Source organism: Diceros bicornis, chromosome 31 (genome assembly GCF_020826845.1).
Source record: "Diceros bicornis minor isolate mBicDic1 chromosome 31, mDicBic1.mat.cur, whole genome shotgun sequence".
Lineage (NCBI taxonomy): Eukaryota > Metazoa > Chordata > Mammalia > Perissodactyla > Rhinocerotidae > Diceros > Diceros bicornis.
In genome coordinates this window covers 8837040-8859564 of record NC_080770.1, presented here as the reverse complement: position 1 = coordinate 8859564, position 22525 = coordinate 8837040, and the positions used below count along the sequence as shown (strand labels likewise).

At 58.1% G+C, this 22525-nt stretch overlaps 2 protein-coding genes across 5 annotated transcripts in view; one reads left to right on the top strand and one right to left on the bottom strand.

Moving 5' to 3' along the window:
- The window catches only part of FLRT1 (fibronectin leucine rich transmembrane protein 1), a 78576-nt gene extending 65849 nt beyond the window's left edge, over positions 1 to 12727 (top strand). For both annotated transcript variants that reach the window (XM_058526576.1, XM_058526577.1), the window contains one exon: positions 7410 to 12727. In XM_058526576.1, the coding sequence (XP_058382559.1) occupies positions 7459 to 9483 (2025 nt within the window). In that variant the 5' untranslated portion in view covers positions 7410 to 7458 and the 3' untranslated portion in view covers positions 9484 to 12727. The remainder of the gene's footprint in view (positions 1 to 7409) is intronic.
- MACROD1 (mono-ADP ribosylhydrolase 1) overlaps positions 1 to 22525 on the bottom strand; it is a 147579-nt gene that overhangs the window by 97972 nt on the left and 27082 nt on the right. The window lies entirely within an intron of this gene.

Sequence of the window (22525 nt, the reverse complement as noted above, 5' to 3'; positions counted from 1 at the left end):
GTCTTGTTTTTTAAAGCGCTTTGCAGTCTCTGAAGTTCAGGCCATCCCGCGGCCCGGCACCGCCCAGCCGGCCCACGCGGGGAGGTGAACTCGAGGTACATTTTTAGTGGATTGCATACCTGTCTGCAATTACCGCCAGTGATAACAGCTGATGCATAATGCATGCAGTACGAAATTAGAAAAATAATGAACTTCAGGTTTTAAAAGAATCCCCACCCTCATCCCCCACGCGTTACAAGTTCTGGACGGCACCAGTAGAGGAGAGCAGGAGGGAAGTTGGGCAGGGCGGGGTTGGAAGGGCCCCAGGGTCATGGCATCTAGTCCCCTGCCCAAGGGAGGTGCCTCCGGTGGGCCCAGTTGACATGTCCTGGATCTGCAGAGAAGCTCTGCCTGTTGCTAATAATAGCAATGGTCCAGTTCTGAAGACCACTCTGCATCAGGCCCTCTGCTCAGGCTTGTAAATAAACCATAGTTCATCCTCACAAGAACCCAGGGAAGTGGATCACTTATGGTCCCATTTTACAGATGAAGGCCTGAGACCTGAGGCCACCCTGGTAGGTGGAGCAGCTGGACTGAGCCGAGGCAGGCCCACGGGGCTACTGGCCTTCCTGGGAGAAGGGCTTTCTGGGGGCCGGGGCAGCTGTCCCCAGGCCTCCCCGAGCACCAGGAGGTGGGGGCTGCCCCTCTGCCTCTCAGCCCGCCTCTCTCCCTCAGCCTGTGGCTGAGCCCCAGAGGGAGCGCTGGCTAGGGGGGAGAAGATGCGGGGCCCCTCATTAATTTAAACAAAGGTTTGCTGAGGACCCGTCACAGGTGTGGAGGTGCCGCTGCCTTGGTGAAGCTCCCTGCCTGGTGGAGGGGGGTCGCTGCTCCCTATGGGGCCGGGGTCCCCCCGCCTTTCCCCTCTGAGGCTGAGACACTGCTTCTGTCCCCAGTCTGCCCTGCACAGCTTGCTCCTGCCCCGGACCCTGCTCTGCTAGGAGGGACCTGAGGGCCTGGCAAGGTTTAGGGAAAACACAATGAATTCCTATTGCGGAAGGGATGGCCTGGGAGGGGGCACAGCAAGAGTGGGAGGGGGGCTCCCCGGCCCACTTGTTTCTGGCCTCCCTCTTTCTGAAGCTCAGCCAAGACGGGGGCATCAGCCCAGAGTGGGTCATAGGAGGACCCTGGTGTCCCTCCCAGGACAAGGTGGGACAGCTCTTCTCTTGAAAACCACCGGGGCCTATGCTGGGCACTCCACACAACCCCTCCCTTGTCATCCTCCCAGGAGAGTTGGGTTCTCAGCAACACGTTACAGATGGGGAACCTGAGGCCCAGAGAGGTGTCACCGTAGGACACACAGCTGGGGGCTGGTGAGGCCAGATTCGAACCTAGCCCTGTTGTCATCTCCCCATCTCTAGTCCACATGCCTCCTTCTTGGGGTCGATGCCATCCGGAATTCTCTGATTCCTAAATTGGGGGCTGAGACTGTGCCTGGCACTTTGGGGGACCCAGCATTGGACATCTCCACATGAGCGGCCTTCACTGATGAACAGGAAGGAAGGCCAGGGCTCAGTGGACGGGGAGGCCTGCCCCGCTCTCCCTCTCCTGCTTAGGACCCCCAGCTCCTTCCAGAAAGGTGCTCCCTCCCCTGCTCAGCCCCTGGCATGCTCATGTCTAACTGTGCCCCCCAGGAGCCTGCAGCAGGAGGCGCCACCCCCCATCCAGCCTGTGGGTCCTGCAGCTGCCCCCTGCATGTTGCCCTCACTCCAACTCCCCCAAGAGGAACCCCCAGAGGGCCCTGGGCTGCTGGCAGCCAGTGTGATGGGGTTTGGGGAAGAGGCCAGGGCAGAGTACTGGGAGGCTGGGGGTCTCCACCAGGGAGGCACCTCCATCCGGCTGGCAGATATTTATGGCTGTTACTCAACCCTACTGCCACCAGTCAGGTGGATGTGGGAGCAGAGCCAGACACGGACTCAGCCTTACAGAAGGTCAGGGAAAGCTTCATGGAGGGGGCGTTGCAGCCAAGGGCAGGGGGTAGGAATAGAAGCTGCCCTGGAGAGGCTGAGTGGGGGAGGGTTGTTGGGGTTCAAGGAGCAGGAACAGCACGTGCAAAGGCCCAGAGGAAGCACGAGGGAGTGCAGGGCTTTCAAGAACCGGGGGTGGGCTGCATCTCAGGGTTCCAGGGGGCCAAGGCAAGACCTGAGCTGTGGCCTCACCCACTCAGATCCCCTCCATGGGCCTCGACGGCCCCCCATGAAGGAGGGGCTGAAGCGGCCTGGGGTCACACAGGAGGGGTCCGGTGTGGAGGGGCCAGCTCTGTGTGGCCCGGATGTAGGGTCAGTGCTTCCACCCTAGCTTGGGGGTGGGCTGAGGATGCACATTTTGAGGTGGGGGAACCCAGCCTCACAGCGACTGACAAGGAGTCCATTCCAGGAAGCAGCGTGGCCTCCAGGCTCCCAGTCCACCCTGGAGGCATGGCAGGGGCAGGGGTGAGGAGGGGGCCCCTGGAGAGCAGAGGGGAGAGACAAGCAGTTAACACAGAGCCTGGACTGGGGTGCTGGGGCAGTTGGAGAATGACAGCAGCTTTTAAACCCCGTGCATCGGGTACATACAGGTTGCACTTATGAGGGGTACTTTGCACATATTATCTCACTGAGTCCTCCATAGTAAGTTCCCCTATAAGGGGAACTGTTATGACCACATTTATAGATGAGGAAACTAAAGCTCAGAGAGGACAAGCAACTTGCTCAAGATCACACAGCCTGGAAGTGGCAGAGGCAGGACTTGGACCCAGGTTTCTGTGTCCTGGAAGATGGCAGTAGCTAGCAACTGATGGAAAATACCAAGAATGATGCCCCAAGGGCCCCCTCGGCTAACGGAGGTCTGGATACCTCCAGTCTGAGCCACCTCACTGCTTCCCCTCCCAGCCCCCAGCCTCCCCATGGCATGTGAAGCATCCTCTGTCAGTCACAGAGCTGGCAGGTCATAACTCACACCACGCTGAAGTCTGCGGGATCCGCGCAACAGTGACAAGTGACCCCGTAAAAGACGGGCGATTTAACAGGTTTAATTTGATGGCCACATAAACCATCAAACACACAACAAGGGAATAAAAAGGCTGCCGGCACCCGGGCAATTAAAGGCTCCCAGCAAGGCGGCTCTCTTCCTCCGCCCAGGCCCGCCCCGCTTTCCTGGAGCAGAGGGCTCAGCGTCATGGCCTTGGGGAGGCGGCGGCAGGGGAGACTAGAGCCAAAATGGACGAGGCCCGCAGACGGAGGAACGGAAAGGCCTTGGGTCTCTGCCTCCCAGATGCTTCTTGGTTATCCATCAGGCATCTCTGAAAGGTGCAATTGAGACTCTATTATGATGCTGGGGACTCTGGAGGCTGAGGGCCGTGGCCATGAGCAGAGCAGGCACCGGGCACAGATGTCCATGCCAGAGAACGCGGTGGCTGGCCTTGGTGTTGACCTGTACAAGTCTGCCCCCTGCTCGGGACACTGCTCCGGAACGGCCGAGCCCAGGGACCAGCCGCATCCCTTGTGCCAGGACTCAGTGGCTGACGGACCAGAGAGAGTGTGTGATCTCTGGCCAGACGGCAGAGGCTCCTGGGCTCAGACTTGACCCCCAAGACTGAGACAAGGTGGCCTTTGAGCAGGCCTGTGCCTTCCTGTCCCCAGTGCCTGCCCTGGCCCCGCCTCTACTCATAAGCAGCTTGAGATGGGACCTCCAGGCTCCACAACCTTCATGACTCTGGCTCCATGCAGAGAAAGAGACAGAGGTGCAGCTGGAAACCTGGGCTGGCAGTGACCTCGGAGGGCCCCTCACCTCTCTGAGTCCCAGGCTGCTCAGCTGTAAAATGAGACCAAAGACCTGTGTGTGACAGGCGGGCACAGGAACACGTGCGCCTGTGAAGCGGGGTGGGTGAGGCCTGGCCGGAGCGGTCACCCACCTGCCTGGGTTTATTCCTGTCCTCTGAAGGCTGGCGCGTCCAGGTCTGTGCAACCATCCCCTTCTTCGAGCTGTCTCTTCTCTAGTTTGGGCCAGTGCCCTTCCCAGTCCCAGATATAATGAGAGGGGAGGGCGTCAGGGGTCGGATAAGGGCCGGGCAGCTCCACGGGATTTTACAGGGTGACTCTCGATGCCGCAGAGGGGAGGAAGGGCTGGCGAGCATGGTGCATGGATGGGAGATGCAAGGGAGGAGCAGCCGGGGTTGCCTGGTCAGGGAAACAAAGACGAAAGCTAAGTCCACAGAGGGCTGGAGCTCATGTGCAGGAAGGAGAGACCAGCTCCGAGTCCGGAGGGGCGACATGTGAGTGGGCTCAAGACTCATAGCCTGGGCTGGGGGCCAGGCTCCGAGGAAGCTGTCAGGAATAAGCAGGCAAGTGTCCTCAGCCCCTCAGGTCAGTGAGTGCTGGTGGTCGGGGGCTTGAGCTGCCTTCACCGGCCCAGAGTGTTAGGCACAGTCCCATCAGCCCCAATTTCTCCTGGCTTCTGGCAGGACCTCGTTCCCCTCTGGCTCTGTGTGCAGGCCCCATGCGCCCTTTCCCCTTGCCCTCACTTGCTTCCAGCCAAGTGTCCTTGGCTGGCCCTCAACCTGCCTTGGGTCCACCTCATGGACAAAGCTTCATGCCACTAACAGGCTCTGAGCAGGTTAGTGTGTTAACTGTGGGCAAAGCCCCAGCTCACTCCAGAAGGCCTTGGAGGGTGCGGCTGGCTGGGCAAAGGCCCTGTAAATACAAAGGGGGCATGAGTGTGTGGGGGCGAGCGGCTGGGGGCATTCCTACTTGGCTCAGTCCCTCTGTGCTCGGGTGGTCACAGATGCCAAGCCACACCAGGCCTGTGCAGCCCACGGTCCCTGCCCTCGAGCACCCAAAATTTAGTCGGGATGAATGTCCCCCACACTAGTCACACTAGTCACCAAACAGTGTGACCCGCAGCCCACAGAGATGGGCACAAGATGCTGCGCTGCGAGCCTGGTGGTCAAGACTCTGTCCTGTGACCCAGATGGCCCAGGTTCCTCCTCACCAGTTCTCAAGTGGTCTTGAGTAAGTTAACGTTTCCGAGTTTCCATTTTCTCATCTGTTACATGGGAATGAGAAGGGCATTGATCTCAGGTTTGCTGGAAGGATTAAATGACTTAAATATTCGTTAAGTTCTAGGTGAGGTCTTTATTATAGTGTGAGCTACCATCCCACCAGAAGGAATCCCAAGTAGCTAGAACAGGGACTGGCACATGGTAGGTGCTCAATAAAGATCTGTTGGATGGCTGGATAGATGGATGCATGAATGGATGAGTGAGTTGGTGGGGGGGTTGGATGGATGGATGGGTGGATGGTAAATAGATGGGTGGGTAGATGGACGGATGCATGGATAGATGTATGGGTGAGTGGGTGGGTGGGTGGATGGATGGATGGATGGATGGATGAGGGAGTGGATGGATGGATGGATGACAGGATAGATAGAGGGGTGCAAAGATGAGTGGATTGGTGGATGGATGGATGGATGGATGGTTGGGTAAATGGGTGGGTGGATGGATGGGTGGATGGGTAGGTGGATGGATGGATGGGTGGATGGATGGATAGGTGAGTGGGTAGATGGATGGATGGGTGGGTGGATGGGTGGATAGATGGGTGTATGGATGAGTGGATTGGTGTATGGATGAGTGGCTTGGTGGATGGATGAGTGGCTTGGTGGATGGATGGATGGATGGACAGACGGACGGGTGAGTGGGTGGATGGACAGACGGACGGGTGAGTGGGTGGATGGACAGATGGATGGACGAGTGAGTGGGTAGGTGGGTGGATGGATGGATGAGTGGGTGGATGGGTGGGTGGGTGGATGGATGGAGGGATGGGACGGATGGATGGGTGAGTGGGTGGGTGGATGGATGGGTAAATAGGTGAGTGAGTGGGTGGATGGATGGGTGGGTGGGTGGGTAAATGGTTGGTTGGGTGGGTGAATGGATGGATGGATGGATAGATGGATGAGTGGGTGGGTTGATGGATGGGTAGATGGATGGATGGATGGTTGGGTGGATGAATGGATGGATGGATGGGTGGGTGGGTGAATGGGTGGAGCAAAGGGAAGCCCTATCTGGCATCAGGAAGACCTAGCAGGGAAGGGGACATTTCAGCCAGGTCCTGAAGGGTGAAGGAAGAGCAGTTTGCTAGATGGAGAGGACCAGTCTAGGAACAGAGAGGGACAGAGAAGGGAGAAGGATTTGACATGGTTGAGAAATGGAGACACCTGGTCCCTGGGGCATAGGAGTGAGGTCCCCACTGACTCATTCGGTGAGGGGGTCCCGATTCTGCTCTGCCCTCAGCTCAGACTCCCAGAGACCATCATGTCCCACACTGAAAAGCCTTTGTGAACCTAGAGTTATACAGCAGACCTCTGCTAGCTGCATGAAGACACCCTTCCCACTGAGGTTGAAAGATAATTTCTCTTTAATTGATTTTTTTTACCACTATGAACAGTAAAATAATATGAGAAAGTCCTATGCTACAATTTTTCCATTTGTGAAAACCGAAATTACAATTGCAGACAATTCCCTCAGAGCATGAATCCCTCCCTCCTTGTATTTGCCTCATTTCTTTAAAAGCAAGAAAACAGATATAAGTTTTTTCAGAAGGCCTGAAAGTTTTGTGATTTAGGAAGAGGGCAAGGTGTGGAATAATTTCCCACACGAGACAGAAAGCAGAGCCAAGGAGGGCACCTCTGATAGCAAGAGATTTCTGTAAATACACGAGACAGCAGTTCTGTTGACACCTCATTCTTCTGTCTATAAAATGCAGGAGCGACAAACAGGACATGTTGTTTTAACACCAGACAATGAAGCTCCTCGCTCTCCACTGCTCACCAGTGACGACGCTGGCAGTTTCTTTTTTGCAGCTTCTAGTGACGCCTCCCTTTTGAGCTCGCAGGCCTCATAGAAACAAGCTTTCCCTTCAAACTCTGGGTCTGAGCCAGAGAGGGACGCGTGGTCCCCGTTCCAGTGAGAAACGGTGGCTCTGAAACCATAAAACATGCCCTAAATCCATCCCGTCAACACTGACCAGCCACTCTGAGCATGAGCCATAAAGACTGGCTTAGTGTGAAATCTTGAAAGAAGAAACCAAAACTTCGGCGTGGCTCTTACTAAATTAACCTCCCCCGACACTCACATCACAGTCGAGGAGGGCACAGCAGAGTCCGTCTAATTCACGGGCAGCATCTTTGCTTCTGATGGTATTTAACGTGAGTCACATGTCGTTAAGAGTCCGACCTCACCCGAGGGGTCACCTGTGATGTAAACTTGTCATAAGAAGGGCCATGGTGCTTGAGCCTCAAGGCTTGACCTCTGCCCTGTGGCCCCGACTGTGGCCACCCCTTGGTGGCAGGTGAGTGGGTACCTTGATTCACACTCACTGTGTGTCTTGTGCTCCTTGCAGGTGATAAGACTCCAAGTCAGGTGGGGCCGGGCTCCCCCAGCCATCCACCATGGTGGTGGCACATCCCACCGCCACCGCCACCACCACGCCCGCTGCCACGGTCACGGCCACCGTCATAATGACCACGGCCACCATGGACCTGCGGGACTGGCTGTTCCTGTGCTACGGGCTCATCGCCTTCCTGACGGAGGTCATCGACAGCACCACATGCCCCTCGGTGTGCCGCTGCGACAACGGCTTCATCTACTGCAACGACCGGGGGCTCACCTCCATCCCCGCCGACATCCCCGACGACGCCACCACCCTCTACCTGCAGAACAACCAGATCAACAACGCCGGCATCCCCCAGGACCTCAAGACCAAGGTCAGTGTGCAGGTCATCTACCTGTACGAGAACGACCTGGACGAGTTCCCCGTGAACCTGCCCCGCTCCCTGCGGGAGCTGCACCTGCAGGACAACAACGTGCGCACCATCCCCAGGGACTCGCTGGCCCGCATCCCGCTGCTGGAGAAGCTGCACCTGGACGACAACTCCGTGTCCACCGTCAGCATCGAGGAGGATGCCTTTGCTGACAGCAAGCAGCTCAAACTGCTCTTCCTGAGCCGCAACCACCTGAGCAGCATCCCCTCGGGGCTGCCCCGCACGCTGGAGGAGCTGCGGCTGGACGACAACCGCATCTCCACCATCCCGCTGCACGCCTTCAAGGGCCTCAACAGCTTGCGGCGCCTGGTGCTCGACGGCAACCTGCTGGCCAACCAGCGCATCGCCGACGACACCTTCAGCCGCCTGCAGAACCTCACCGAGCTCTCGCTGGTGCGCAACTCGCTGGCCGCCCCGCCCCTCAACCTGCCCAGCGCCCACCTGCAGAAGCTCTACCTGCAGGACAACGCCATCAGCCACATCCCCTCCAACACGCTGGCCAAGATGCGCGAGCTGGAGCGCCTGGACCTGTCCAACAACAACCTCACCACGCTGCCCCGCGGCCTGTTCGACGACCTGGAGAACCTGGCCCAGCTGCTGCTCCGGAACAACCCCTGGTTCTGCGGCTGCAACCTCATGTGGCTGCGGGACTGGGTGAAGGCGCGGGCGGCCGTGGTCAACGTGCGCGGCCTCATGTGCCAGGGCCCCGAGAAGGTGCGGGGCATGGCCATCAAGGACATCACGAGCGAGATGGACGAGTGCTTCGAGACGGGGTCCCAGGGAGGCACGGTCAACGCCGCCGCCAAGACCACGGCCAGCAACCATGCCTCCGCCACCACACCCCAGGGCTCGCTCTTCACCCTCAAGGCCAAGAGGCCGGGGCTGCGCCTCCCCGACTCCAACCTTGACTATCCCATGGCCACGGGCGATGGGGCCAAGACCCTGGTCATCCACGTGAAGCCCCTGACGGCGGACTCGATCCGCATCACGTGGAAGGCCACGCTCCCCGCCTCCTCCTTCCGGCTCAGCTGGCTGCGCCTGGGCCACAGCCCTGCCGTGGGCTCCATCACGGAGACTCTGGTGCAGGGGGACAAGACAGAGTACCTGCTGACGGCCCTGGAGCCCAAGTCCACCTATATCATCTGCATGGTCACCATGGAGACCGGCAACACCTACGTGGCCGACGAGACGCCCGTGTGTGCCAAGGCAGAGACGGCCGACAGCTACGGCCCCACCACCACGCTCAACCAGGAGCAGAATGCCGACCCCCTGGCGGGCCTGCCCCTGGCGGGCATCATCGGGGGCGCCGTGGCCCTCGTCTTCCTCTTCCTGGTCCTGGGGGCCATCTGCTGGTACGTGCATCGGGCTGGCGAGCTGCTGACCCAGGAGCGGGCTTACAACCGGGGCAGCCGGAAAAAGGATGACTATATGGAGTCAGGGACCAAGAAGGATAACTCCATCCTGGAAATCCGCGGCCCCGGGCTGCAAATGCTGCCCATCAACCCTTACCACGCCAAAGAGGAGTATGTGGTCCATACCATCTTCCCCTCCAATGGCAGCAGCCTTTGCAAGGGCACGCACACCATCGGCTACGGCACCACGCGGGGCTACCGGGACGCTGGCATCCCTGACATAGACTATTCCTACACATGATGCCAGCCTCCTGGGCCGTCCCCGCCCCAGCTCCCGCTGTCCTCCTGGCGTGGTGACGACGTGGCTTTGCCCAGCCTGCTGCCGTCCGACAGAGCAAGGATAAGAATTTCCACGATGACTTTCCCAGCAGAAAGCAAAGTCTGGGGAGGGTTGACGATTTTGTAGAACACAACCGGGAAAAAAATTTTTTTTTAAAGAATAAAAGGCAGGAAGGGGATTTGATGCAGCTGAAGACATAATTTATACGGAATTATGCCAGTTGAGGAAGGAAAAACTAAAAATAATATTGCAGGAAGGGTTGGGCCGGGTTTTTTTTTCCCCGAACTAGAAAGATGCTACCTGTACCACGTCTGTGTGCGCCTCATGCTCTGTTCAGGGCCGTCACAAAGGAACCGTCAGAGAGAAGCAGCCGCCACGCGAAGCCCCCACGCAGCTCTCTCGCTGCGGGCTGCTCGCTGGCGACGACGTGATGGAAGGTTTTCAGGCTCCTCACAAAGGAGAGGGGGAAGAAAGGATCTTTTGCTGTGGAGATGCTGTCCTGAAACCTCTTCCCTGGTTCTTTCCATCTCATTTCCCTTACAGATTTGCAGAAATATCGCGTCTTTCAATGCATTCTTTGAACAATGATGTAGTCGATTAAAAAACAAACTCTTTTTCCTAGCCTGAAACCCTCTTCGACACCGTGCCCCGTACTCCGTGGTAGCCCCATGGGAGTGGTGGCTTTCCCAGCCACTGGGAGGTGCGTCTATCTACCTGTCTGTCTCTATGTGGCGTCTCTAAATACAGATGGGTAGATAGAGCCACGTATCCGGTCCTCGCGGTACCTCTTGGGTCAGTTTGTCCAATTTCCTGAGACAACAGAGTCGCGAAACCGTTGCTTTCTCCTAGAAATTATTGAGTAAGTAGACAAGGTGCGTTGGGGATGGGAGTGGGCAGGCGATGATGCTGTTCATACAGGTGGCAGTGTGTCTGTCCTGGACGGGTGGCTAGGGAGACCCCGGGCAGGGGATGCTTTCAGTCTGATCCTATCTCAGGTCGGCCAGAGCTGGGCCGTGCTCCTTTCTGATCTAGAGAAAACCTTTCTTTGACTGCAGGTGTCCTCGTCTCTCTCCCCCACACACAGATGCGATCAACTCCATAGCTACTTCTGAGCGTCTACTCTGTTGTGTGCTTCCTCCTGGGACAGGTAATTGGTACAGGGATGGGTTTTTTTCTTTTTTTTTTTTATATCAGCTGATTAGACCTAATGGTTTCCATGGCTGCTCAAACAAAGCCCAGAAAAGAGATGAAAATTCTCAGAAAGGCCCTGGGAGACAGCACCCCCGAATGCACAGCATCCAGCCGTGCCCGCCCCTGGGGCTCTGCTCCGGAGAGGGAAGCCCGGATGGCACTCTAAAAATGCCAGCCGCCAAAAGGACACGGACTGGGGCCTCCGAAGACTTAAGATTTTATTTCCTCCCTCTGGAATCAACGGTGCCATCATTTGTCAACCAACAGTGCAGTGTGGCGAGCCATGAGATTACAACGCTGGTGACAGCAAATCTGGAAGGAAGAGAGGAGAGGTGCCCAGGGTCTGGTATCTCCTGAGTGCCAGCACTCGGGGACTCGCGTCACCGGCTGTCCACATGCCACTCGTCCTGCACCGGGGAAGAGCCATGTCAAAGGAGAGAGGCTGGTCTGAAAGCAGGGAGGATGAGAAGGGGTCCAGCTTCTGGCGGGGGCATTTTCAAAAGGCCTCGACCGCTTTGACAAAAGCCAAAGGCAGGAAGATGAGGCTGAACAGCAGTCACAGAGCGGCCGTGACAGGCCCCGGGGCCGGCCGCTCGGCGCACATGAAAAGATGCTACTGGTCCCCTCAGCGAAGAGGCAGGGGTTGAAAGAAATGGACACAACAGCCGTGTGACAGAGGTGGAGAAGAGGCGTGGCCTCCATCGCCAGGCCCAACGGATGGTCTCACCAAATGAGGAATCCAACTCCCCAGCCCCGGGGAGAGGCCGAGGGCACAGACACATTTCATTCTAAAATAAGCCTTTTTTCCCTTTTCCCACTTGAATCATTTTCTCATCCAGTGAGGTCAGGAGAGAAATTTTTCCCAGCCTTAATTTCACGTCTGCATAGAGGGCGCCCTCTTTGGCCTGCAGCGTCCCCAGACACAAGCCTGTTCCAGCAGCTCAGGGAGGAGCAGGGGCCCCACTGGGACACGCCAGGGGGAGAGGGCTCACGAGGGTGCGGGGCACTGGCGGGGGACAGAAGTACGAGGTCTCTGCTGTTTCTGAAATGGTGTCCCCTCTCTCAGGGCACCACGCTTAACCTCTGCCAGTGTCCCAGGAAAATCGGTCCCCACTGTCGTCCCCCAAGTCCCTGCTGCCATCGTGCTCGGCCCCCCATCTCACTGTACATCCTTCTTTCTCCGAGCCAGGCAGGATTCCAGATCATCCCTTAGAGGCTAGAAAGGCATTTGGGGAACAGCAGGTGGCCCCGTATAGTGAGGGTTGCAGGCAGGGTGGGGGGCCCGAGAGCCAGCCTGTGCCAGCAGCGCCCTCCAAGATCAGGCCTGGGTGATGGGCTTCCCTGCCCCGTAGCACAAAGCAGGCCCAGGCCTGCCCAGGCCTGAGGACCACAGGAGTCTCCTGCTCCTGGCTCTTGTACCGTGGATCTCAGGCAGGGGCGCACCACAGGCTGGAGGGCCTCGCCGCAGGCATCCATCCTCCCACCAGTGTGAGTGCCGAAGGCAGGGGAGACTTGGCCCAGCCAGGGCCCCGGGGCCCGCTCTCATCTTTTCTGCCCTCAGCCTCCTGACATCTTCCCAGTGTCCTTTCTGAGAGCGGGACCCTGAATATCTGCTGCCTCATGTCCCACGATGCCAGGGAGGAGGCCTGAAGCCAGGTCCACTCTGAAACCCGTCCCCCTCCACCCCTGGTCCCACTCCTCTGAGCTGGCCACGTAACACAACAAGGGAGAGGATGTTCCAGGCACCCAGCCTCCCCCACCCCCACTTCTGTCTAGAATCTCCCTCCTGTGGGCAGATGACCTGACCCGTGCAGCCTCTAACTAGCCAGAACAACCTCCGTGGCCTCAGCGTTGATGCGTGTATTTTACGGCATTTAAGGCAGATTTCAAGTTAAAAAAAAAAAAAAAAGCCCACGATACTTCTTTGGTTAAGTGGTTTACCCTTCGTGGTAATTAGATGTAGTGATTGGAATCTCTTTTCTATTACATGGCAATTTTCCTTTAAATTTCCCCTAAAAAAAAAAAAAAAAAAAGAAAGGCAAGAGAAGGCGGGGGGGGGGGGGGGGGGGGGGGGGGTGGCGAGGAGGCAGGAGGCAGCCGGGCCAGGCCAGGCGAGTCATTTGCATTTTGCGAATGAGGCCTCTTGTAAGCGCAGCTCAGGCGTGGGGCCCGACGTATGGAATGCTTAAGAGATTGCTAAGAATAAAATCTATTAATTAGTCATACTCAATTCCGCAGACATGATGTGCATCAAAAGCTTCTTTTCTTCCCTCTCCTTCCCTCTTCCTGCGGCCTCCCGAGGAGGCCTCCATCTTCTCTAGATTGGCTCTGGCCTCCTGGACCGCTTCCGCAGTAACATGACAGGGATGCTTGGGGGCCGGAGCTGGGGCTCCTTCCCACTCTGGGTGACGCTGACAGCTGGGAAGATGGCAGTGCCTGAGGGGTCCAGGCTTCCCCAACCAGAGCCTGAAGGCCAGGCCTGCCTTGCGCCTCTTCTCCCTCAATCCACAGCACCGGCGTCCTCCTCCTTCCCCTAGGGCCAGGCTGAGAGTGAGGAGGGGTCAGGGAGGGTGTCCAGAGAGGTGCAGGGGAAGCGTGTTTTGTGAATCCACAGCCTCTGTTTCCCCTTCTGTAAAGTGGGGGTGCGCTGAGGTGGGGTCTAGCTTCACCCTGAAAAGCTGGGTGCTCCAGAGGCCAAGTAGGGGCTCCTCCCCTCCACTGATTCTGGAAGGTTCTAGTTGGTCCAAGGCAGGTGATGGAGGCCCAGAGCAGGAGGGACAGGCCAGATCCCTGAGGGGGCTGCCTGGGGCCTGGAGAAGGGGCCGGGCAGCGTGCCCAGGACTGCGGGACTGCCTTGGGGCCTCCCTCCTTCACCCCCCAGGAGCCGAGGAGCGAGGGGAGGACGCCACCATGCTACCGATGGCAGTTCCAGTCCCCAAGCCAACCCACTCCACTCCACTCCACTCCAGAAATCCGCTTCCTGTGGAACGCGCCAGGGAGGAGGCCGGGCTGCTGAGCCTCGTGCTTGTGAAAAATACAACAAGGAAAATTGGATGCAGCAGACGGGGAGCGATGGGGCTGGGAAGGCACCCAGGAGGGAACCAGGAGGGAGCTGGGGCGTTTGCTGGAAGGCGGGGCCTCGGGGTGCACAGCGGCCTGTGCTCCCAAGGGTCAGATGGCGCTCTCAGGGCCAGGATGCAGCCAAGTTCGGCTGTGGGTGTCCCACGCGCCTGTGTCGCCGCCCCACACTCAAATCAGCACAGGTGATGGGCCGCGGATGCCTGGCGCTGGACCGACGCCAGGGTGAACGCTAACGAGCAATGCACAGCCCTGCACAGGCTTCCAGAATGCAGAGAGGAGGCATCCTTTTTCTTAAAAAGGGATAAAAAGGCTCAAAAATGCAAATCATTACCGTTTACAACCAAACGAGTCTGCTAAATTGATTAGGAGAGATTGAACTCCTCGGAGGTGAAGGGAAAGGGGGATTTTTTGCATTTTATGAACCTGCTCCCAGCGGCTGTGCGCAAAGCAGGGATTCTTCTGGGCCTGGCTAAGGGCTGCCCCTTTGCAGCTCCCAGGGAGCTGGGGGTCTGTGAGGGCCCACACTGTGCAGGCCAGAGCCCTCGGGGATAGGCTGGGTTTGATAGAACCTGGGCCCACAGGGGCCATTCAGAAGCTGTCCCAGCCCCTAGCAGAGACTCTGACCCTGCCCTCCAGATTCCCTCTGCCTTCAGGGGCAAAAAGCGAGGGAAAGTGGCTGGTCCAGTCACTTAGAGAGTGGGACTCTAGAGCCATGAGCTTTTCTGCTTCCTTTCTGTTCCAGGGTGGGTCTGTCTCTGATCCAGTCTCTGTGGCCAGTGAAAGGAGAGTGGGGCCAACTGTAAAGAGAAAAGTGAAGGTCAGGGACGAGAAACTCTGGCCCAACAAAGAAATCAGGCAGTGAGCTCTCCGTCACTGGGAGCATTCAAGCACTTGATGGGGATGTGACAGATATTTTCCTGCCTAAGCCAAGGCCTGGCTCTTTGACTAGAAGATCCTGGTTTCTACCCCCACTTTATCATCCCCCAGGACCCTGTAAGGAAGGTATCAAGAGGTGTTCACTGTGCTGCCCTGAAAATCCCAGGCCAGGGCCGTCCCACAGCCAGGCCGCCCCATCCCATCAGAGAGCTGCTTGTGCCACCAGGGATGCTGCAGAATTCCCATCCTCAGTGTCCACACCGGGAGAAGAAGTGCAGACACGCACCACGCCTTGCCGGAGTCTGGACAGGGAGTTCGGAGGGTCACTCACCCCCTGCAGCTGGCTCACCTGCGGCTCCGGGTCCCAGGCTGCCCCCGGCCCTGTTCCCGGTGCCAGGGCCCCTGCCCCACTGGGCATCCTCCACCGTCTCACCGGCTGTTTTTCTAACTCAACACACTGGACGCTGCCGGCTCAATCCATCCATCGCAGCCGGGTTGACGGCTGCCTGGGGCACTTTTCACTCCGCGTTTTTAAGCACTTACCATTTCTTTTGAAATGTTCCAAGTAGTTGCCTGAAATAGCCACATGTGCTTCTTTAAAAACATACAGAAAGATTCCCTGGACTCCTGACTCCCCCCTTCTGTTACTTCTCTCTCCCTTTGCATTTTAATGTACTGTTTTTCTCTGGTTTTGGAAATTCCATTATGCTGGGGTCAGGCCCACTTTCTCACTGTAAGTGGGATTTGCAGGTGTGCCCAAGACCCCCGAAACCGCAGGGGCAAAGCCCGCCTTCTCTTCGCATCTCCCCTGGAGACATGGCGCACAGGACGGGTCTCCAGCCTGGGGGCGGCTCCAGCCCTGCTCCCCGTGGAGCCCACAGGCCCTGGGCTTTTTGAGACCACTGTCGCTGCCCCTCCCACCCCTGGCTACTGAAATGCCTTGCTTGTGCCGGAAGGGCAGTGTGGGCACACTGAGGGTGCCCTGTCGGGGGCTCACCAGGCCCCCACTCCCTAGCAAAGCCAGCCCTGAGGCACTGCGGCCATCAGAGCCAGCACGGTGCCCTGTCCTTCCCACCCTGACCCACGCCGCCCCCTACACCTGAAAGCCCAAAAGCCTGAGCCCAGAGAGTCCTTGCAGGAAGGTCTTCGCTGTCAGTGCTCCTAAATCTCTTTTACGGCTGTCAGGGTGGACGGCTGCTCGGGCAAGATGCCAGGTCCCCACGCTCCTCGGCGCCAGGTCACTGCGGCCCAGCACAGAGCCTGGCACACGGGGCTGCTCTGTCATCTCTTCTCCAGCCCTCCTCTCGCTCCCTCGTCCTCCTCGCTTGCCGTCTGCCCCCCGGGCTCGGTGCAGAGGGCCCAGGCGGCTGCTGCGTTGGCAACAGCCTTCCTCTCGTCCTGCACCAGCCCCACTGGCAGCCTGGCACAGGGAGGGGCTCCCCTGGCAGCACTTCCTCTCTGAAGCATCTCACTCTGCTCTTCTTGGACCCACCAATCACCAGCTGTGAGCCTGATGGGGAAATCCAGCCACTCGGCAAGATCCGGTGGCTGGCTGGGTGACTCGGTTTCCCCACTCTGAGCAAGCCTTGGCGGGGGGGACAAGGAGGGCAGAGAACAAGTCCCGCCTTGTCTGACACTCCCGCCAAGAGTCCCCACACCCTGAGCCACCCCCTGGAGGAACTAGCCAGGCCTTCTCTTGAAGACAGAGAAAAACAGATGCAATGTGAGCCGACAATCAAAGCCTCAGGAGACACGGGGCTGCCACACTCTCATCTCCCTGGAGCCGGGCGGTCCAGGGCGCCTGTCACCTGCCCTGGGCGGACATGGTCCCAGAGACCACCCACCTCTGGCTGGTCTGGCTTTTGAGAGGTTCTGGCTACCCAGGAGGAAGACAGAATACCCTGAAACTAGCCTTAGATTCTTTACCCGACCTAGCACACCACCTGCCAGCAGGCCAGCGGCCCCAGCTGAGAATCCCACCCAGCGTCCAGGACCGGGCGCCAGGCTGCAGCATGGGGGGTTTCCTTGGCCGGAGGACCCCGGTGCCTTCCAGCTCATAAAGAGATGCTGATAGCCGTGAGGAGGAGGCTGAACAGCCCAGCGTTCAAGGTTGGTCATCCGAGAGGGAGGGAAGCGCCGAGAGAGATGGTGTTGAAGGCTGGGGGAGGCTGTGGGGTTGTGAACACAGGCAAGCTATAGGGATGGTGCGTTCTGCTGGCTGGAGCGGATGCCCGCTAATTATGAATGTCTCGAGGAGGGTATGAACACAGAGGCAAAGGAAAAAAGTGAACTAAAAGAAACCCCACGCAGAGGCACTGCAGCGTGGATGTTTTCTAAGAGCCGCCAACAGCAATTCCCTTCCCCGACGTTCAAAGGTTATTTGTATCTCCTTCAGTATCGTAAAGCGTTCTGGAGTCACCCAGCGCTTTCTGCTCAGTGTAATCCATTCCCGGTGTTCTGAGGAGGAGGAGGCCGGGAGGGGGCCTTGGCCAGACCCTGGGGAACGGGGTGGCTCCCTCTGCTACAGAAGGCAGGATGCCCGGCCAGCCGATGGCACAGGGAGGGCAGGCCTGGTCTCTTGCAAGCCTGTGATGAAGGTCCCCTCTGCCATCCTAGGGACCTCTGCTCGGGCACCCCCAGCTTCCCCTGTGCCCCTGCTCTTCCTCTCCTGCAGAATCAGCCCCACAGGGCCACTCGGCCATACACTCCTTGTCTTTTTCCTTTTTCTCTGAAGGGCAAAGCACCCTCGGGGGTCTGAGTGACAGGACCACCCCCGCTGCTGCTGCTGCCCTCTGAAACCCGGCTGGCTGACCCAGCCTGGCCCCAGGCCCACCTGCCTCGCTCCCCACCTCACCACTAGACAGAGGCTTCCAGAAAACCGAGACACACAAACACCCACCACGACGACAACACAACCAAAGTGCTCTGTGAACCGCCCTTTGGCCTCCTTCTTGTAGGTGCCTTGAAACTTCAATGTTGAGATGAATGTGATGAACTCTTTGGTCCTATTTTCTGTTTGTCTGTTTTCATATAAAATGTCCAAGTCCACTTGCCTTGTTCTTTCTCGAAATAAATAGAAAGATTTAACTTTTACAGTCATCTCGCCTGCTGACTCAGCTTGGCGGCCCAGCGTGCCAGGGGCCAGGTGTCTGTCGCACACTCGCTCCCTCCCCAGGCTTCGCCCCCAAGGTCAGCTCTGCTATGGGGTCCACTGGCACAGAGGTGGTGGCCGGGGGGGATGGAGAGAGACTCCGGGGTTAGGACATTCCCTGGGGCACCACTGGAACCAAGATAATGATTCTGCTGCAGGATGCAGAAGGGACCTCTGACCCCATCCCACAGGCCCCGGGGGAGGCGGACCGCCAGCTAAAGGCAGGTTCTGCGAGGGTTTGCACACAGAGATGGATTAATAAGAGCTGTGGATTATCCCATAAGAGGCTCCAGCGGCCGTGTGAGCACCCAGATAAGACTGGGTCTGTCTGGGCACTGGGGATTCCTCCGCCCGGTGACACTCGCCTGGGTCTCCCCCGATAGATGCCCCTTGTCCCCTAGCCATACCCACTGCATTCACAACTCTCTGGGCCTTCTCTGATGTCTCACCCCCCAAGAGGGGGAAAAAGGAAAAAAAATATTTGCCACGAGAACAATAGCAGTTTCTGCTAAATTGAACATAAAATAAGAACTCATTACTTCTGCCTTAGATCTGATTGCACGTCTGGATACGGGTTAATGAGTTTTTCCTTATATTCTAAGGAGGCAAAGTTATTTCTCAATGTGCGTTGGTGGCCCAGCTGGGGTGACACGGCGCGCTCTGCCCCCTCATCTTCTCTCATCTTCCCCTCCCGCCCCGCTGCGGGCAGAAGCCAGCCGGAGAGACCATTCTGATGAGCAGCACATGATGTGGCCTTCGGGAAAGGACCGAGTCTGTTTCTCTGACCTCACCCTAGGGCCCAGCGCACAGCAGGTGCTCAGGACTGCCCCACTCTTTCTCACCTGAGACCCGTTCTCTGGGGCTGCCAAGTGATCTTTCTAGAACACGGTTAGCTAGGCAGTTAGTAGATATTTACTGAGGGCCTACTATGTGCTGGGGCTGAGGCTGGGGCGTCCTTCGTGCCTCGTGGAAGGAGAGGGAGGAAGACTCATGAGCAAGAAGGGGGCCCTGCCCTGGTCGGGGGGTGGGAGCCGTGTTTCCACTGAGGACATTGAGGAGGATGAGGAGAGCAAGGGAGAGGGCCTGAGGCAGGGGGCCGGAAAGCAAGTCCGATTCTGTGCCTCCCTCTGGAAGGCTCCGCTTCCCCCATGAGCACAAGACCCATCCACCCGCCCAGCCTCCGGCCACACCATGTACAGTTAATTTCCCAGCAGGCCCTGCCCTGTCTCGGGCTCCAGGTCTGTGCCGATTTCTCGGCCGGGATGCCTTGAAGGCCCTTGAAGGTTCAACTCAGGCACCACCTCTGGAGAGGCCGCCCTCCCACTCCACCCCGGGGCCCCGCACCTCTGCTGGTTTCTCATCTGCTTAGGTAACTTGTTCCAGTGCCTTCCTGGCTCACTGGGGCCCTTAGCTGGGAGATCTCGCCTTCCACCCTTCACATCCCCAGAGGGCACTGGCCTGGCACGCTGAGGCCCCCGTAAACGTGCACTGAAGGAGTGAGTCAATAAACACCAGCAAATCGATCAACCCATCAATCAATTGATCAAGGACAACTTTCCAAGAGTGGCGGCCCGTGGCGGCCCCAGCATCCCGGTAATCTGTCCCCCTTCTCCCTCACCAGGGGGGTGTGGGTGGGAGATGCGGCACAGCGGGCCGGCCCCCAGTTCGCCTCACCCTCCACACGCTGGCAGCAGCACCACCAACCAGCTGCCCGCCCAGCTCTCTCCAAGCCGGGGCAGGAGGGCTGGGTTCCCAAACTGTGTTCCTCAGCCCCTAGAGCTAATAGAGGTTGTGCCAGGAGGGGTTCACGGTCACGCGCATTTGAGAACCACTGGATTAACGCCACTGCTGTCCTGGAGGGCTCCTCAGGCAGGGCCTAGGAGTCCCTCGGAAATGAGTTAGACCCACGGGCTCAACCACTTACTCCCTGTGCCTCAGTTTCTGCTTCTGTGTGTGCAATGTGTACATGATACTAGCTCACTGCTATTATTTTACCATCATGACAGCATGCTAACGTGTGCTGGGGCCTCCGCAGAGGGTGTGCAATGCTGGGTTTTCCTTCGATTGTCCAGGGAGTACAGGCCCCCATCCCTGGCACACCCCCTGGGGTTATCCAGCATCCCTGGCCCCAGGCACGGAGGGCACTGAGATGGCCAGTATTTCTTGCAAGGAGGCCCAGGGTCTCAGCAGAACCCTCAGGGCAGGAAGCAAAGTGTTTCCAGGTATGGCACAGAGGAGAGGCATCTGAATGGGAGGGGAGATGTTCCCCAAACCATCTAGACCACACCCTAGGTCTGTGGCCTGCTCTCTAAAACCTGCTAGAAAGGATCTCAGGCCAACCCCGGCTTTCGGCTTCAGAAGGACAGGGGCTGGGGATGCGGGCATCTTAGGTTTTAAGAAGTGCACAAGGGGGTTGGAGGCCCAGACAGGGTTGGGCCCCACAGGAGAGAATCACCAGGACCCCGGAGGAGGTACGGGGGATCTGTACTTCAGGTCAACAGAAAGAAGACCCTCCAAACGCTAACTGACCCTTTCTGGAGGAGTAGGTGGTCTGAGAGGTAGTGAGCTCCCTGTCCTCACGAGAGAGCAAGCAGAACTGCCAGTCCCTCAAAGTGGAGTGAGTTCTGGGTGGTGGAGGGGACTGACTGACTCTGAAGCAACCGTGTCTCCCTACCGTGTCTTCAGATGGACCCCAAGAGATGGGGTGGTCTCCCCACAAACCCAGGACCCTCCCTACCCCAGGACCTGCTGTGCCCCGTTCCAGCCAAGCAGCTTCCAGCCCTTTCCTTCCCAAAGAAATCTCAGGACGCACAGATCACTGAGGTTATGGACAGGTGTGAAGTAAGCCCCCCGAACAGCTGCCCTGCGGCCAAGGGGCACCCCAAGGCCCGGGGCCCCTGCTTCTCGTATCCAAGGCCACCTGTTCGGTCAGACTCAGGACTAAAAGTCTCAGTTCAAGTGGGAGAAAGAATGAGTGACAGCTACCCCCTGTACCTGGAACCTGCTCTCACCTAGCTACCACCGGTTTCCAGAAGCTTCCCTCCTTCTGCTCCCACTTCTCAGGAGGGGTCTCTGGCCTCACCAAGCATCGCAGAAAAGAGGTGACCAAACCCAGGAAGGGTCTAACACTCCCAACCACAGCCCCAGACCCAAGTTCTGTGACCAGCTCTTAGCATCCTGCTTAGGACGTCTCAGAGGGTGCGAGGTGCTGCGTCAGCAGGCCTGGGTGGATCTTGCTCATCCCCTTCCAGGCGCCCAAAACAGAGTGTGCTCCCCGGCCCACACATCGCCTGCCTCCTCTTCCCTCCTCTGCACCCCTCGCCCTCTTATTAGCACCTGCCTCCCCACCGGCCCACCGGCCCCATGTCCCCACCTCTGGAGGACCCTCTCCTCCCACGACAAAGTAAATAGGCTCTCTCGAGCCGCTAACTGACAGCACAAATGAAATCCCGGCGCTGCCCCCTCGGAGATTTACAGGGGAAGTGAAATCTTATTTGCACTGCTGCCAAGCCCGGGATGCGATGAAATTATGCCAGGAGAAGACATCGGCGGCTCCTCACGGAAGCGGCTGCATCGGAGATGGGCTTATTAAAAGCCACAGTGGCCACATTTCGACCTGTTTCAGGTGTTAAGTAATTTACTGCCACCCAGAATTCAGCGGCAGGTTTGTATCATTTTGATTTCCGTGACGCAGGCGAGTGCCCCCGAGCGGTCCCCGCACAGGGAGCCGCGGGTCTAAATGCTCCCCGCCCCACCCCCAGCGCTGTGGAGGGACATGGGGGAGCAGGGCCAGGGTGACAGCAGACACCCCGACCCTCCTATACCAGACTTGGCCACAGGCCAGAGCAACACGAGGGCAGGCTCTAAGACCCCCACCCCACATTGGGGGGCCCGGTGCTCCCCCAAAAGACCCTGCGGGCATTTTCTAAAGGCAGCAGTAGTGTGAGCTCTGTGAGACAGGAGCTGATCACCAACCACACAATCAACAAGTCTTTATTGAGCACCTACTGTGTGCCAGGCCCTGCTCAGACGGGGGACACAGCAGCAAATGGGACCCCAAAGACCCCTGCCATAGTTCTGCTGGTAAGCGCTGAATAAATACTTGTGGTTGGTTGATTAAAATCTCCGAGAGGCAAACAAGCTCTTGAAAGAAAAGACGCTGGTGTGCGGAGCGTGGGGGGGCAGGGAGGGAGAGCCCCCTTTACTGAGCAGTCCAGCCCTCGAAGCAGGGACCTCCCCCCATGTCACAGACCCGTGCCTTTCACTGCTCTGGAGAACTGGGCAGTGAGGGACCCATGCCTTGTCTTTCCCGTTCTCTGGCCCCCAAAACTCTTGGGGAACGCACAGGCACCCATTCACAGGAAGCTAGGGACAGGGAGCCCTGTGGCCTCGGGCCCACAGGGTCATGAAGGGTCACGAAGGCTCCGCGTCCTCGAGCCTGGAGCCCCCTCTCAGCAGTGCTGGGTGGAGGGGTGACTAAGCCTCTGGCTTTGGGGGGATTAGGCCTATTATGGAGGCTCCAGGGCTAATCCGACGCCCTTTCTGACGCCCCTCTTCTCCACCTGTTTGCAGATACTCCAGGAAGACCAAGAGGAATCTCCAAAGTCCAGGCTGAGCCAAGAGCAGCAATTCTTTAATTAGCTTCTCTTGGATCGGGGCCCTGGCGAATGGATTAGTCATGGTGGGGCGGGAGAAAGGGACCAG